The following is a 17345-nucleotide window of genomic DNA, read 5'->3' on the forward strand; positions in this document are numbered from 1 at the left end:
GCAATGATTAATCCTATAACCTAGGTAGCATAAATATATGCTATTATTGATCATCAGTAGAATAGTAAAATATGGATGGATTTGTGCAATTTCATCACCTCTAAAACACATTTTAAATGCATTTGATTAACATGCCCTTAAGGATGCTAATAATAATCAGGTTCCAAAAAGTGAACCATTTTATAGAAACATTAGATTCTCTAAGTTAGCTACTTAGAGCTCATCAGTTATATTTAATAATTTGTGAAACATTTACTTGTAAAGCTGGTCTGGGAGTGCCATTGAATGTAAATTGAGGTACAGAGTTCTCTGGTCTGTGTTATTGCTCTAGAACAGATAGAACAGACCCTAAATGGCAGAGGACAATAACCCACTGTTTTTGAGAAGTTTGAGAGACTCTTTTCAATATTCTTTAACTTTGGTGGCTTAAGGACCAAGTAACCTTTTGCTAATTGTATCTGAGGCCTTAATAATAAAAACAGAATTATAGAAACATATTCTTCCTGTGTTTAGGGCTGCTTTTTTTTTTAATATTTATTTATTTGGTCACGCCAGGTTTTAGTTGCAGCTCATGGTCTCCTTAGTTGTGGCTCATGGTCTCCTTAGTTGTGGCATGCGAACTGTTAGTTGTGGCATGTGTGATCTAGTTCCCTGACCAGGGAATGAATCCCGGGCCCCTTACACTGGGAGCGCAGAGTCTTAACCACTGCACCACCAGGGAAGTTCTTCCTTTGTTTAAAATGTATGAGATCTGTTCTTTTAATCGAAGTGTAACTGACCTACAACACTGCATTAGTTCCAGGTGCACAGTATAGTGATTTGGTATTTCTCTATCTTACAAAATGATGTCTGTTACCATCTGACATAATACAAAGTTATTACAATATTTTCTATATTCCCCATGATGTACATTTCATGCCCACGACTTGTTTATTTTGTAACTGGGAGTTTGTACCTCTTAACCTCCCTTACCTATTTCACTCACCCCACCCCCACCCCCGGCCCTGCCCCCCACTGCAACCACTTGCTTGTTCTCTGTATCTGTGAGTCTGTTTCTGTTTTGTTATTTGTTCTTTGTTTTGTTTTTTTAGATTCTACATGTGTGAAATGATATGGTATTTGTCTTTGTCTGGTTTATTTCATTTAGTATGATACTCTTTAGGTCCATCCATGTTGTCTCAAATGGCAAGATTTCATTTTGTAAATAAGTTTCAAATGAACTTATTTACAAAACAGAAACGCAGACTTAGAGAACGAACTTATGGTTACCAGGGGGAAAATGCGGGAGGGGAGGGATAGATTGGGAGTTTGGGATTGATATGTACACAGTATTATATTTAAAATAGATAACCAACAAGGCGCTACTGTATAGCACAAGGAACTTGGCTCAATATTCTGTAATAACATAAATGGGAAAAGAATTTGAAAAGGAATGGATACTTGTATGGGTATAACTGAATCACTTTGCGCCTGTAACTAACACATCATTGTTAACTATACTCCAGTATAAAATAAAATTGTTTGTACTTTCATTTTTTAGGGCTGAGTAACATTCCATTGTGTGTGTGGGGGTGGGTATGTGGGTGAACCACATCTTCTTTATCCAGTCACACATTGATGGGCGCTTAGGTGGCTTCCATATCTTGGCTGTTGTAAACAATGCTGCAGTGAACATAGGGGTGCATATATCTTTTTGAATTAGTGTTTTTGTTTTCTTTGGAAAAATACCCAGAAATAGAATCGCTGCATTGCATGGTAGTTCAATTTTTAATTCTTTGAGGAACCTTCTTCCTGCTTTCACTGTGCGTCGGCACATAATGGCTGCACCAATCTGCATTCCACCAACAGTGCGCAAGGGTTCCTTTTTCTTCACATTCTCATCAGCACTTGTTATTTGTTGTCTTTTTGATAATAGCCATTCTGACAGGTGCTAGGTAGTATCTCACTGTGGTTTTGATTTGCCTTTTCCTGATGATTAGTGATGTTGAGTGTCTTCTCTATGTCTCTTGGCCATCTGTCTGTCTTCTTTGGAAAAATGTCCATTCAAGTCTTCTTTCCATTTTTTAATCGGGTTGTTTGTTTGATGTTGAGTTATATGAGTTATTTGTACATTTTGAATATTAACCCCTTATCAGATAGATTGTTTGCAAATATCTTCTCCCGTTCAGTAGTCTGCCTTTTTGTTTGGTTGAGTTTCCTTCACTGTGCAAAAAGCTTTTAAGTTTGATGTAGTCCCATTTGTTTGTTTTCATTTTTATTTCCTTTGGCTGAGGAGACATATCCAAAGAGAATATTGTTAAAACTGATCTCAAAAAGCGTACTAACTTGGGGCTTCCCTGGTGGCGCAGTGGTTGAGAGTTCCCCTGCCGGTGCAGGGGACACAGGTTCGTGCACCGGTCTGGGAAGATCCCACATGCCGTGGAGTGGCTGGGCCCGTGAGCCATGGCCGCTGAGCCTGCGCGTCCGGAGCCAGTGCTCTGCAACGGGAGAGGCCGCAACAGTGAGAGGCCCGCGTACCGCAAAAAGAAAAAAAAAAAAGCACACTAACTACATTTTATTCTAGGAGTTTTGTGATTGGTTTCACATCTTACATTTAAGTCTTACATCCACTTGGAGTTTATTTTTGTATATGGTGTGAGAAAGTAGTCCAGTTTGATTATTTATTTTTGCATGTAGCTGTCCAGTTTTCCCAACACCATTTATTGAAGAGGCTATTTTCCATTATATATTGTTTATCATAGATTAATTGTACCAGAACTTTAAAAAATATTGTCGAATCTGAGATTGCTCCTTTTTGCTTTGTTAAGTAGTCTTGTGCCTCGTGTAGTACTTATATACTCTGAGGGTGAGTTTTTCTCTCTCTCTCTTCTGTTGGTCTGTCTGACTGTCTCTGGCATTGATCAGAAAAGGAAAGTGAACAAGTATCCAGAATTTTCAAATAAGCAAGAGAGAGAGGAAAACATCCCCCTGAGGAGCAGTGATGACAGGGTCTGCTCATGGTTGCTGAGTGGTTGAGTCTGTCGTGAGACAGACACACTGGGAAGACTGACTGAAGCTGGCCTCACCAAGGTGAAGAGCATCATCCGTGGCCAGTGGAGAGAAGCTACTGATGGCTTCTGCGCTCTAAGAGCGTGATCTCATTTCCCTGTTACGGAGGGGCATGCAGCAGTCAGACGGGAGCTGCCCGTCTTCCCTCTCCACCTCTTTAACCTTGCTCTCTCGGGAGGAGTTTTTCCCTACTGTCAGTCAGTGCCAGTCTCTCCGCCTGTGTCAGGCAATCCTAGCCTCAGACTTTCTCCATGACTTTGGTGCAACAATTAGCCCTTCCCTACGATACATTTTCAATTCCTCTTTAAAAAAAAAAAACAAAAACAACTCTCCCTGGAATGGAAGCTGCTGCCCCCTAAGCCATCATCCTAGTTGTCCCTATTTATTTCCTTCCTTTGACCGACTATTTCTTGGAGTTTTTTTTTTCTGCTAGCTGAGTGCCTCCATTTACTCAGTATCCACTTGTCCACTCGCTCTGCCCTCACCACTCTACTGAATGTGCTCCCTCAAAGATTATTTCTGAGATTGTGAATGCAGGGGCTTCAAGTGTTCCTTTTTCTTGACTTTTGTGCAGCTTTTGACAAGACGCCCTGCCCGTCCCTCACACCGTGGACTGTGATGCCCTGCTTCCACTCTTGCTCATCTCTCTCAGCACATGGCCTCTGTCTGTGGGTCCTCATCCTCCTCCCGCCGCGGAAACCCGCCCAAGGCCTGGTCCTCGGTCTTCTTCATTCTTCCTCAGTAGTTTCTCCCTCTTGAGCTTGTCCAGCTCAGCAGCTATGAGTATCTCTGCAGTGTGGACCATGCCCACTTTTCTAGCTCCAGAGCCCATCTTTCCTTTCACAGAGTCCTGTGCTCACCCATCGATGTGTCTTTCGCTCATACCGTTCCTTCAGCCTGTAATTCCATCTCTGTAGCCTTCCCCTTAACGTTTTGACTAAAAGAGATTCTGGTTAAAATATCCTGTGATAAACCATAATAGAAAAGAATATGAAAAAGAATATATGTATAACTGAATCACTTTGCTATACAGCAGAAATTAACACAACATTGTAAATCAACTATACATTGGTAAAATTTTTTTAAAAAAGAGATTCTGGTTAAAGAAGCATTTTACTCAGAATAAGGGAAAACTCATACATTACCATCCTCACTCCCACCCCAGCAAAGACTCATTTTGTATTTCTCCTCCTTTGTAAGACTTAACAATATTTCACTTTGACAAATTGAGTAAATATTTCTTTAAGGCTAGTCTCCACTAAGCTGCAAGAGAATAGACACCACACATATGCATCCAGTTCACCGTTGCGCCGATTATAGGTCTTGGCACGTAGCAGGTGTGCAGTAAATTTTTGTTGAAGGGAAGAATGAATGAAGTAGGAATTGACCATTAAAGATTTGCTAGTAAACTATCAAACTTTATCTAGGTAATTAGATTTTTTTTACATTTCCGAAATACATGTTCTTTTTTATACGTGTAATGATTAATGTTCAGTATTCTTGAAAAAGTTTACGGATGATTTTTATAAATCAGTTTTATTTCAGTCAGTGATTTTTGAGGAAATTTGAAGGGTATCTGTTGGAATTAATGTTCCTTTAACTTTCTGTTTTCGTTTCCATTGTCATGTTTTTCTACAGCTAAGGCATTTCGAGTATTGATTCATTCTTTTAGCACTGTTAATGTTAATCTTTGAAAGCGGTTTATTGTTTTCTGATTATAGTAGTAACATGCATTCATTACAGAAGGCTTAGAAATACTGAATATCCTCCGTTACAATTTGGTTAATTTCTTAATACACCTTTGAATATGCATCTGCACACACATGCACACTCATTGTTTTCTCTGTACGCGGTTGGATCTTATTGTGTATAGTAGCATGTGTATGTGCCTTATACTACAAGCTTTTTCTTTGAAATATCCTCCTAAATGAGATGTGCTTTTTAATGGTTTCATGGTTTTACATTGTGGGAATGTACCATCATTTATTCAACGACTCCCTTACCTTAGCAGGGTTAAACCTGTTGGTATAATATGCAACAATTGAGGTCCACTTAAAATATTTTAAGCTAATATAACATACTTATCAATGAACATGCTTTATTACTAATGAGTTAGCTTTTAGTGGGAACATTTATATTGCCAATGTATTTGCTCTGTCGACCATAGCAGAGTACTGTAGAACTTCTTGCTGTGTCCTCACATGGCGGAGACAGAGAGAGGAAGCAAGAGCTCTGGTGTCTCTTCTTATAAAGGCACTAAGTCCTATCATGAGGACCCCATTCTCATGACCTGTCTAAGCTTAATTACCTCCTGTTATCTCCATATAACATCATGTTGGGGGTTAGGGCTTCAGCATATGAATTTTGTGGGGTTGGGGGGAGACACAGTTCAGTTCATAGCAGTCAACAGTGAGAACTATTTCAGACACTTTTGTTTTTACCTAAGTAGCATTTTTAAAATTAGGATCTAGAATTGTTCTCACTTTATCTGTGGGTAAGAGTACCTGAAAATCTTCATAGAAAAAATTAAAATTACTCACAATTGCTTACTCATCATGGGTTATATAGTTAAATTATGCATCATTGGCATAAAATGGAACTGTGAAATTGCATGAAATTGCTGAAATGATTGTACTGTCCCATTCCATGAATGTTCATAGTTCCAGAAAAATTGCGAATGGCTCTTAATGTCTTTTAAAATAGTTTATGAAAAGAGACGTTAGAGAATTTCCTTTTCTATGTGGAAAATCATAGCCAATTTTTTGGATGATTATGATCAGTTACTGAAGTTTCTTTTAAAATTAGCCTCGTTCTCTCCATAAATAAATGATACAACTAACAAGGAAGGCTTAGTATCTTATAGTGCTTTATATTTTTAAAAATATTTATATAACATCATTTTAAAATGTCATTGATAAGTTGCTCTTATAACAGTGTCACTAGGGTAGAATAAATACAATCTCCGTTTAATATTGAGAAACTTGAAGCTTGGAGAAATTATTTTACCTAGGGTCAAAAATTCAGTTTGGGTCCATTCTGTTACTTCAAGTCATATATCTTCTATGTGTTCAAAGAACATAGAACCATCTATGTTACCTTTGTCTGAGAAATAATAATTAATCAGAGAAAGATACTAATAAATGGTTACCTTTGTAATTATGTAGAAAAGTGAATAGCTAGAAGGTACTTTGTATAGTTAAGGTACTTGAAAATTCATATATAGCATTCTCATTTAAAAATAATATAATTAGTGGTATATTTTATATGGTCGTTTCTAAGAGCACTGCTAATTTGTTATCATCCTTGCCATCTTTTTATTGTTCCTTTTTAAGGTTTTAGAAATTTATTTTAACATTGCTTTCCTGGAAGATACAAATATATGGTCAGCATGATACTGTATTTATTTTATGTAATATACTTTCAGAATCACATAATTGGTGTTGTCACTGTATGAGTTGTAGTGGTACAAAGCCTAGACTGTTTAGTAGAGAGTTAACAAAGCTAGTGCAAAATCAGACTTTTTTATTTTTGGCTGCCAGTTTTGGCTGGTAAGATGGCTATGTATAGGTTAGGACAAGAGTTGGTAATAGGTCTTTTCCACAACTCAACTCTGCTGTTGTAGTGGGAAAGCATCTGTAGGCAATACATAAAGGAATGGACCTAGCTGTGCTCCAATAAAACTTTATTTACAAAGACAAGCAGCAGCCATATTTGGCCTGTGGGCTCTAGTTTGCTGATCCAGGGATTAGAATATATAATGAAATAGAACTTCTCACCATAGTATTTCCCTATTATTTATCAGAAGCTTTGTTTACCTAAATTCTGTTTTAATTTAATGCTTTAATTCATAACCTTGATTCCCTTTAATTTCACCTTTTTATTCACATTTTTGTGTGCTCCTGAGCTTCTGTACCTTCAGCTACTTTTCTAGGCTAACATCATCACACAGCTTTCCAGCCTTGTTGTCAGGACACCCCAAATTAAACCAATCTAACATTTGCTGAGTTTCAGGAATGAGTGGTGGTAAGGAAATGGTGATGTTGGATATAAAGAAAAGATAGAATCCCATGGATGTAGGTGGCTTTGGAAGGCTTATTAAAAGAGGCAGAACTTGAGCTGACTCTTGAAGACTGAGGGAAATTAAATTAGAAAAAAGAGAAGAGTATTTCAATAAATAGTTGACAAGGGGAGGCTCACATGTTGCTTCCCTCTCCCTTTTCATCACCAGTTATACGGAATCCCTACTGGTCCTTTACATGATCATTTCCTGGAGCAAAGTGCTAACAGCGTGACTTATTTTCTTTGGGGATCCCATCTCTTTGGATTATCTCTTTTCCTTCCATGTGCTTATTAGTAAGATGAAGAGGGAATGCATGCAGACATGCTCTGGGAAGGTTTGCAACCTGTGGGCTCGACCAGCTCTGTTCCAGGCACTCTGGCAAATGGACTTCTCCCCAGCTGGTTGGTGTCTTTTTCCATAGTGCCCCTTCCAGTCTTTCCTGGCATCAGTGTGGTAGACAGGTATGACCCTGAGGGAAGGGAATAGGAAGCCACCCAACTTTCTTGGTTTATAGGCTACCTTTAAGATTAAAAGTATAAATAAAAGGAGTCCTCCATGGGGATGTGTGTTAGCCCATTTAGGGACATAACGTGGAATTTGGAATTAGGTTTATTAAAAAAGAGAGAGACACTGTGAATAAGTATTTATTTTCCTCTGTGCACATGTTTTCCTGTGGCCCTTGTAGGAGAAGGGTAGTTGTGGCAAGACAGGTAGAATCTTGCCATCTCTCAACCTTTTTTCTTTTGGTATGACCACATCTCAGTCACGCTGAAGAAAATAGATACAGCAGACCTAGCCGAGTGTATGGACAGGGAGACTGGGTGTGGAAGACAAAGCCCTGTATGGAGGGAGTGAAGCCCCTGCAGTGGGGTAGCTCCAGTGTGTATTCTGCCTTCTGCCAGTGTAGCTGCAGGCTTAGCAGGTGACAGCCTAGATTTAGCAGCAGGATTTGGAGTTACCAGGATCTGTGGAGAGCCAGGTAGTTTGTCTCAGTTGCCTCAGTCTGCATAAACAAGTTCTCTACAAAAAGGGCAACACTTCCTCATCTTAATTGCAAAAGTATTTGGTGCTGGGACTTCCCTGGTGGCGCGGTGGTTGGGAATCCGCCTGCCAATTCAGGGGACGCGGGTTCAGGCCCTGGTCCGGGAAGATCCCACATGCCGGGGAGCAGCTAAGCCCGTGTGCCACAACTACTGAGCCTGCGCTCTAGAGCCTGTGAGCCATAACTACTGAGCTTGTGCTCCGCAACAAGAGAAGCCCCCGCTCTCCACAACTAGAGAAAGCCCACGTGCAGCAATGAAGACCCAACGCAACGATAGATAGATAGATAGATAGATAGATAGATAGATAGATAGATAGATAGATGATAGATAGGTAGTATTTGGTGCTGGACCTCATTTCTGAGGCCAAAGTAAGATCATATTAAAATAAGTGAAGTTCCAGGACGCTGATTTTTAAGCCTCTGGATTTTTGCTGGAGTGTATAATATTTACTTTTTTTTACTTCAGAAGAAAGTAGGCACATCTCTAAGCCTTAAGTAACAGTTGTGAATATTACTGTTGGACCGCAGGGCTATGGGGAGGACATCAAGGAACATATGAGAGTGGGAGTGTTACTATAAAAGGAGTATGTTGTCATTGGAATTAAGGTGGGGAAATCTCAATGGAATCATTAAAACGCAAGGACAAAAATGAAAATAAAGACCTGTACTCAGAACACTCTGGCTCTAGGAATCTGGCTTGCTTGGAGGCAGAGGGAAAATTAGGCAATGAGTAATACTACAACATTTGATAGGTGAGCACAAAAGTACTAATTGGATTTTGTAAGGAGACCACTTGGGAGTGAAAAGGATCAGCTTTAAAAACAGACCATAATGGAATTAGAAAAGGAAATTTCTAAATTTAAAATATACCAGACTTTAGGCAGTTGAAAGAGGCCTTTGGGAAGACGTAGGGCCTAGAACTTCCACTCATGCAAAGCCTCCTTCATCTCTAGGCCTCCAGTGCAGGGCAGAGACTTACCATGAGGCTTTTCTCCTGATCCCACCACAGTCCCCAGGAAGCTAGACTGGGCCGTAGGAAAACTCCATTCTCATAGACCAGGTAGCCTCCTTTGTCTCTTTCCTCCTCACTGTTTCATTTCTAGGAAAACATTCTTAATTTTGAATGCTTTAAAAACCTACTCAAAAAGTCTTCAAGTACAGATTTTAAGATTGGGCTATGTAAATTTGCTAAATAAATCTATGAGTACAAAAACAGTGCATGAAGTTTTAGTATTTAATATTTACCATAGCCAATATTATCTGCATAGAAAAAAGTGTCAATCCAAATGAAAGAATTAACTTCAATTAGAAAATAACATGGTTTACTGAATTCTTCTCCCTTTTTCTTTAAAACCATGCAGGTAATATATGCTTTGAACACTAAAAATGATGAGCACGAATCTGCAGTTCAAGCCCTCAAAGATGCTCATGAAGAAGAAATCCAACAAATTCTTGCAGAAACAAGAGAAAAAATATTGCAGTATAAAAGCAGAGTATCAGAGGAGTTAGACCTTAAGAGGAAGATTCAAGTTTTAGAAGCATCATTAGAAGATCACATAAAAATGAAGCAGCAGGCTTTGACTGAATTTGAGGCTTATAAGCACAGAGTTGAGGACATGCAACTTTGTGCAGAAGCCCAGCATGTCCAACGCATAGTAACCATGTCTAGAGAGGTTGAAGAGATCAGAAGGAAATTTGAGGAAAGATTACGGAGTTTTGGACAAGTCCAAGTACAGTTTGAAAAAGACAAACGGTTGGCATTGGAAGATTTGCGAACTGCTCACAGACGGGAGATCCAAGAGCTGCTGAAGTCACAGCAGGATCACAGTGCCTCCGTTAGTAAAGGACAGGAGAAAGCGGAGGAGCTGCACAGAGTGGAGGTGGAGGCCTTAAACAAGACGCTGGAAGAGCTAAGGCTTGAGCGGAAAAAGCTAATTGAGGATTATGAAGGCAAGTTGCGTAAAGCTCAGTCCTTTTATGAACATGAGCTGGATACTTTGAAAAGGTCACAGCTTTTTACAGCAGAAAGCCTCCAGGCTAGCAAAGAAAAGGAGGCAGATCTTAGAAAAGAATTTCAGGGACAAGAAGCAATTTTACGAAAAACCATAGGAAAATTAAAGACAGAGTTACAGATGGTACAGGATGAAGCTGGAAGTCTTCATGACAAATGCCAGAAGCTTCAGATAGCACTTGTTACAGCAGAGAACAGTGTTCAGGTGAGTAAAGAATATTACATTCAACACATGGATTTTTTTCCCACTTTTCTCTTTTTCTTTTCGATTAGACCACTTTACCTTTTTTTTTTTTCCATTTTGCTTTTTTTCTACTTTTCTTTTGTGAGAAAATCAGTGAAAAGGTAATCTTTATTACCCTGTAGCTGTTATTTCCTACAACAGTTTCAGATATGAAAGGCCCAAAAAGATAAGCTTAAAACATTATTGATTGTTTATGAAAGGATTTTTAAATAACATGTTAATATTTTCCCAGTGATTTGGGAAGTTTAAAATATTGGTCTTTAATTATGTTTCTTTTCCTTTTCCTCCATTAATGATGGGGTCTTCACATCAGTTGATGTCCAGACACTGAACAAAAAATTAAGATTGCTTTATAAATAGGGGTATGGCACAAGTCTAAAAAAAAAAGCCAAAAAGTCTCTCTGGCAAGTCTTTGTTTCTTGGCATAGAAAATTTCATAGGTGTGTTTTTAATATCTGCACAGCATTTAAATATATTAGAAAGGGTCGAATAGCCTTTCATGATTGGGTCATATGACTTATGAAGATAAGTTATGTGTCACTGATACAGATTCATAACTAGGTATTGTTAAGTGTGACTTTTGAATAAGAGAAAGTTGCTGCTCATAGTTTAAATGAATTTTTTAGCTTAGCATCATTCTTGCATATTAATAATGGCTATTTGATTTTTCTTAGGTTCTTCAAAAACAGCTTGATGATGCCAAGGAGGGAGAAATGGCCTTATTAAGCAGGCACAAGGAAGTGGAAAGTGAGCTAGCAGCAGCCAGAGAACGTTTACAGCAGCAAGCTTCAGATCTTGTCCTTAAAGCTAGTATGTCTGACCACAGTTCTTGGTGTATTCCTCAGCTAAAACCAACACTTAAATGTTAATTCGAGACAGAATTAGCCTTTTCTTCTCATATTTTAAAATTATTTAGATTCTAAACATGTTAAAGGGTTCTGTTATCTTGTTAATCATAAGATAAGCAAATGATAACTTATTTTTAGGAATATATTTCTATAAAAAAATTTAAGAATTATAGGTTTTAGCACCAATAAGTCAGTCACTAAAAGAAAAACACTCTAAGAGGCTTTGTCCTTTAAAAACATGTCCTTTTAAAACATAAATATTTGAAAATACTTAAATTAGTGGAACTATATTTAAATTACAACAGCCTCATTTCATTTGGCTTATTAATGAGGATCATGTTACGTACTAAAGCTGGGTTGCCCGTCCTGACATGGCTGACATGCTCAGTTCGAAGCCCTCCCTAGAGGAGGGGGGTGGCCTGTATCGATCTGGAGTGACATTTCGCTGGGGTGTTTGGTGAGCCAGGGGAGGCCCTTGAATGAGTTCTGTGAGGATGTCATGTGATTGACTGGCTCATTGGTGAATCCCAGATTACCCTCCCCCTGAAGCAGAAGCTTTTCGACTTTAATGTGTATGAAAATCACCTGGACAGCTCGTGCGACCACAGACGCTAGGCCCCAGCCCCAGAGTTTCTGACGCAGTAGGGGTCTGGGGCGAGCTTCACTTGTGACCGGTGCTCCCAGGCGCTGCTGGTCCAGGGCGCTTTGAGAACCGCTGTCCTAACGCATATGCCTTCTGAGCATATTTTCTCATATTCACTTTCCATCTCTCTGTCTCTGTTCATACCACCCCCGCACACTTTTGTCTTTTTGCTGTTGTCATTTTAGGTTTTCATAGCCTTGCTGTCCTTCTCTGTCTCTTGCTCTGCCTCAGTTCTTTATCAGGTCTGTTGTCTACAACAAATTTAGTTTCAGCCAAACTGCCGCCTGCCGTCTTTCCTTGCTGCATACAGATTTCTTCCTCTTTATGTTAAAGTTTGAAAAAAAAGAGGTTAGAAAAGAATAAGTTACTCATTTTAGTGCCATCGTGCTACTCAGTGCAACTTCTGTTACTTTGCTTTACTCCCAGGACTTTTATATGTACCCTGAGGAGTTGTTTCTACCTCAACCTGTAGAGCTTGAAATCTTCAAAAATGATTGGAATGGTCCTAGGTGCAGGGAGCAACATCAGTGATGTGAAAATGGACTGCTTTCTAGTTTAAGTAATTCTACTTGGATAATAAGTATTCGCATGGTAAATATTTCTATGGCATACAGTGAGGAAACCAAAGAACTATTTGTACATGCAGACCATTTACTTTACTTCCATAGTAAGTACATTGTGTCATTAACTATAAACTGTTTTATACCACAATGTAACAGATTTTAAATTGGGGCTTTCTTTTGGGGGGGTAGGTCATATTGGAATGCTTCAAGCAACTCAAATGACCCAGGAGGTTACAATTAAAGATCTAGAATCAGAAAAATCAAGGGCCAATGAGAGATTATCTCAGCTTGAAGAAGAAAGAGCTTTTTTGCAAAGCAAAACCCAGAGTCTGAATGAAGAGCAGAAGCAGCAGATTTTGGAACTGGAGAAGGTAAAGAATGATGGAGAACTCCACCCCCCACCCCCCATGAAAGAAAAGAAAGAAAAGTTCAGTTTTCCTCTTTTTCAGATTTTATTTAGAGTGTTTACTTCTATATCATAGTAACAGTCTACGTCTTAACTCTAGGAATTTTTTGTTTTTATTTTGAGGAGAAAAGGTATTGATATAAAGCTGGGCTATCCCATATTGTGTATATGTTCAAAATATTGCTGATAACAATTTATAACGCAAGAACTTAGGACATTTCAACCTATTTCAAGCCAGAAGTTGAATGAACTCTTACTTCAGTGGGGTGTACATTACGGTTAATCGTATTTATTTTTCTGTTGATGAAACGTATTATTGTGTATACACCTAGGAAATGTCTGTTAAACTGAAAAGGATGACCAGAATCAAGCCCTGAAAATTCATATACCAACATACTTAATTTCTAAATGAAATAAATAAGACATATGATGTGTAGAGTAATTGCTGAATATTTATTCCAGTTTTTCACATATCTACAATACCAGGTGAGGGTTTGGGACACTCTTCCTCCTTCTCTCAGCAGCCAAGTGTATTGAAAAGTGTCTGTTCTCCTCGCCCTGGTTCGCCTCCCACTCACTCCTTACCTCGTGTGGGCTGGTTTCTCCTGCCACCACTCCACAGGCTCGACATTGGCCTCAGCCTCCAGTGACATCCTGGCTGCTGGACTGGGGGGATCTTGTCTTCCTGGGATACTGACTCCTCTGATTTACAGCATCTCTCTTTGGTTCTCTCACACTTTCCTCCTGTCTCCCAGGCCCTGCAGTCCCAGGCCCTGAGTCTGTGAGCTTCCCTCTTCTCTCTGTGGCCTTACCTTTTTTAAAAATTTTTTATTTTTTAATTAAATTTTTATCTAATTTTTTTAAAAACAGTTTTTATTGGGGTATAGTTGATTTACAGTGCTGTGTTAGTTTCAGGTGTACAACACAGTGAATCTGTTATACATATACATATATCAGTCTTTTTTAGAGTCTTTTCTGTGTCCTTACCTTTAATGTTCCTCTTGCATTCTCATCTCATTCCACAAGCTCATCCATTCCAGTAACATCCGCTGTCACGTGGTCAGTGATATCTCCCAAAGCCGTTCGTCTAGGCCAGATCTTTTCCCTGAACTTGAGTCCTGTGTATCTAACTCCCACTAGATAACTCCCACTGCAGACAAATATCTGTTTCTCACAGATGTGTCAAATCAACCTGCCTAGAACTTTCTCCCCTCAAAATACTATATTTCTTTTACTCCTTTTTTCAACCAGTAGCACTATAGTCTGTCTAGTTTGGTAAATCAGAAACCTGGGAGTCGTTCTTGATTACTGTTTCATTAACCCCCTTATTGGTTCCCAAGTCCTGTCAGCTCTGCACTCTCCCTGCCTTCCATCAGCTCACTAGCCTACTGCCAAGATGATTGTTTTTTTTAAAAATGTCAGTCACTGAAGACATTCTGCCTGTGGACAGCAGCTTTAGCCCATGCCCAAGAGTTCCTGCCCACCCTTCCTGATGGCCTCTCTCTTCCTCAGCACCCCTCCCCTTCTTTCTCCTTCCTGCTTCTCTGGTTGAGCCCTGACTGGTACAGTTTTATAGGTAAAAGCTATGATCTATGATGAGGGGGGCTTCGTGTCTGAGCTGTGAAACAAAAAGACCTGGGGGTGTTGTATTCAAGTATTCAAGTAGGGGCTCTGGTTTCTGGTGACCCCAAGTCAGGGAGAGCTAGCAGAGGGATTGGGATCCAGTTCTAGAACACTGCTCTGAGCCCTGAGCCCCCAGTACCCCCATCCCTGTAGGGGAGGCTTGAAGGGAAGAGCTGACACCCAGTCTGGCCCAGGCAAGAAAGAAGAAGCTGGGAGTTTCTGTTTCCTCTGTCTAAACCTTCTGGCTTTGAAAGGAAAGAAAGTCCAGTGCCTTACATTCAAGAATCTTCCCTAGGGCTTTTCCCCCTCATTGGGCCTTGGGAATAATGATAATCTCTTTATTATGTAAAATCATTGCTAACAACTATAAAATATTTACAGTAGGCTGGGTATATTGCTAAACATTTGGGGGCACATTATCTCATCTTCAGCAACCCTGTAAAATAGGTTCTTCCTTATTGTTCCCATCTCACAGATGGAGAAACTGAGGCTTATAGACGTTATGCATGCATGGTACCCCCAGTCACATGGCTAATAAGTGGCAGAGCTGGGACTTGAACCCAGGTCTGTGAGACTCCAAAACCCATGTTCTCCACCTCTGCAGTGTGCTGCCTCCTATGACGTGAGGACCTTTTATTTCCACCTGGGTAGTTCTAGGGACCTGCAGACTGAGCCAGGCAGGCAGGTGCTGTAGAGGCCAGACAGCAGGATCGCTCTGCCCATCCGGGAGGAATTAATGATCCAGATGAGGTGTGTCTGTCTTCCGAGAGTCTTACAGAGCATCCAGGTCGGGGGGATCTGCTCCAGCCCCTAAAGAGATTTAAAACATCTTTCAACCTCATTTTCTTGAACTTTTACTTTCTTGTCTTCCTCTTTTGTAACACCACATAAGTTGTTCAAAGAGTAGCCTTCATTCAGTACCTCCATTTCCTCCTTTCAGGCTAGCTTCCCCTCTCCTGCTCTGTTGTACTGGGTCCTAAGGCATCAGTGGGAACACAACCAGCACACCCAAAAACTGTACGCGTTTTCTCAGCAGCACTCACAGCTCTTGTCCGCCCCCTGCCCACCCTTTGTCTCTATGGCTCTCCTCCTTCCCAACGGCTCGTGCGCCTCCTTCACCGGCTCCCCTTCCTCCTCCTGCTCCCGAAATTCAGATACTTCCCAAAGTTCTTCCTGTCTTTGTTTCCTTTCTACTTCCTCCCCTTGACAAGTTGTCTTGGTTTGCTGGGGCTGCTATAACAAAATGCCACAGCCTGGGTGGCTTAAACAACAAACATTAAAAATGAGTAACTTGGGCTTCCCTGGTGGCGCAGTGGTTGAGAGTCTGCCTGCCGATGCAGGGGACGCGGGTTCGTGCCCCGGTCCAGGAAGATCCCACATGCCGCGGAACGGCTGGGCCCATGAGCCATGGCCACTGGGCCTGCGCGTCTGGAGCCTGTGCTCCGCAACAGGAGAGGCCACAAGTGAGAGGCCCGCATACCGCAAAAAAAAGTAAATAAAAATAAATAAGTAACTAAAAATTTAAAAAAAATTTTTTTTAGATGTCAGTTTCAGTGATTTCTCATTGCCATCAGAATAGAATCCAGAGGCCTTAGCATGAAAGACCCCTGGTCATCATTTGACCCTGCCTGCTTTGGAGCCTCATCCCTCTCCACTCCCAGCCTTGAATCCTGTGTTCTAGCCACACTGCTCAGCTTCATGGGTTTCCATCTCGCTAACTTCACCGCCTGGTAAACTGCTTCTCAGCTTTCAAAATGCTGGAAATGGTTATGAGTGCAGGCTTTTGACATCAGATCTAGGTTTGAAATTTTCTCATCTCTTGTTTCCTGGCGGGCTTGTGAGAATTAAATGAGAGAATGTGTCATCGTCAGCTCAGATGTTTTCTCTTCTGGAAAGCCCTCCCTGATCGATCAGTCTCACTCTGTCTCTCTCTCTCTCTCTCTCTTTCTTTGTCTCTCACACACATCACACTGTTTCCCACCCCATCCAGGTTAGGTTCCTTTCCTGTATACTCTCACAACATACGACGCATGCTCCTTTCAGAGAACTTAAAAAACTATACTGCCACACTCCTCTGACTTTTTTCATCATTAGACTGTTCATGCTTAAAAGGCATATAATTGGCACACAATAAAATTGTATTGAATAGAATCATTTGAGTGGGTAAATTGGTAAGCCATTTTGTGTACAACTTTGACATATAGGAAGCCTTTTTCTCTTAAGCCTGCAGATGTGCTGACTCGCACTTGGTTCTAACCTAATAATAATGTATTTTATCATTTGCTTTAAAATTACTCATTTTGCCTGTGCCACCCTGTCATTTTCTGAGAACACCCAATGGTGTATTCTCATGTACCATATCTAAATCCTGTAGCACTGAGTTCATCCAAGTTTATTTACTGGGTATTCAAAATACTAATAGCAGTAATGAGAAAAGCAGGTGCCAATTATTGCTCTTTATTTTTGTTCAATTTTAGAAAGTAAATGAGGCAAAGAAAACTCAGCAAGAATATTATGAGATGGAGCTAAACAACCTGCAAAATAGACTGGAAGGAGAGGTGGCCCAGTTAAATGAGGCCCATTCTAAGACTTTGGAAGAATTAGCTTGGAAGCACCATATGGCAATTGAGGTTGTCCACAGTAATGCGATTAGGGATAAGAAAAAACTGCAAATGGTGAGTAAAAATTCAGCTTAGCATTGCATTGTAAATTGGTGGGCTTTCCATAACGATCTAGCTGCTGTCTTGTAATCACTCTGTAAATCTCGGTTCAAAGAGTAACATACATAAAAGTTTTTATAGGGGATGTAGTTTATTAAATTGACATGAGGCACTTCTACTTGGTGTAAGCCGTAATA

The 17345-nt window shown here is 40.2% G+C and overlaps 1 protein-coding gene across 3 annotated transcripts in view; it reads left to right on the forward strand.

Annotated features, from left to right (window-relative positions):
- The window catches only part of FAM184A (family with sequence similarity 184 member A), a 113567-nt gene that overhangs the window by 39060 nt on the left and 57162 nt on the right, over nucleotides 1-17345 (forward strand). For 2 of the 3 annotated variants that reach the window (XM_024759064.1, XM_024759065.1), the window contains exons 1-4: nucleotides 9713-10366; nucleotides 11080-11215; nucleotides 12649-12830; nucleotides 16966-17163. In XM_024759064.1, the coding sequence (XP_024614832.1) occupies nucleotides 9713-10366; nucleotides 11080-11215; nucleotides 12649-12830; nucleotides 16966-17163 (1170 nt within the window). Of the gene's footprint in view, nucleotides 1-9511; nucleotides 10367-11079; nucleotides 11216-12648; nucleotides 12831-16965; nucleotides 17164-17345 lie in introns of those variants that run through there. The other variant, XM_024759063.1, reaches the window with a different exon arrangement.

Source organism: Neophocaena asiaeorientalis, unplaced genomic scaffold (assembly GCF_003031525.2).
Source record: "Neophocaena asiaeorientalis asiaeorientalis breed wild unplaced genomic scaffold, Neophocaena_asiaeorientalis_V1.1 scaffold5, whole genome shotgun sequence".
Taxonomy (NCBI): domain Eukaryota; kingdom Metazoa; phylum Chordata; class Mammalia; order Artiodactyla; family Phocoenidae; genus Neophocaena; species Neophocaena asiaeorientalis.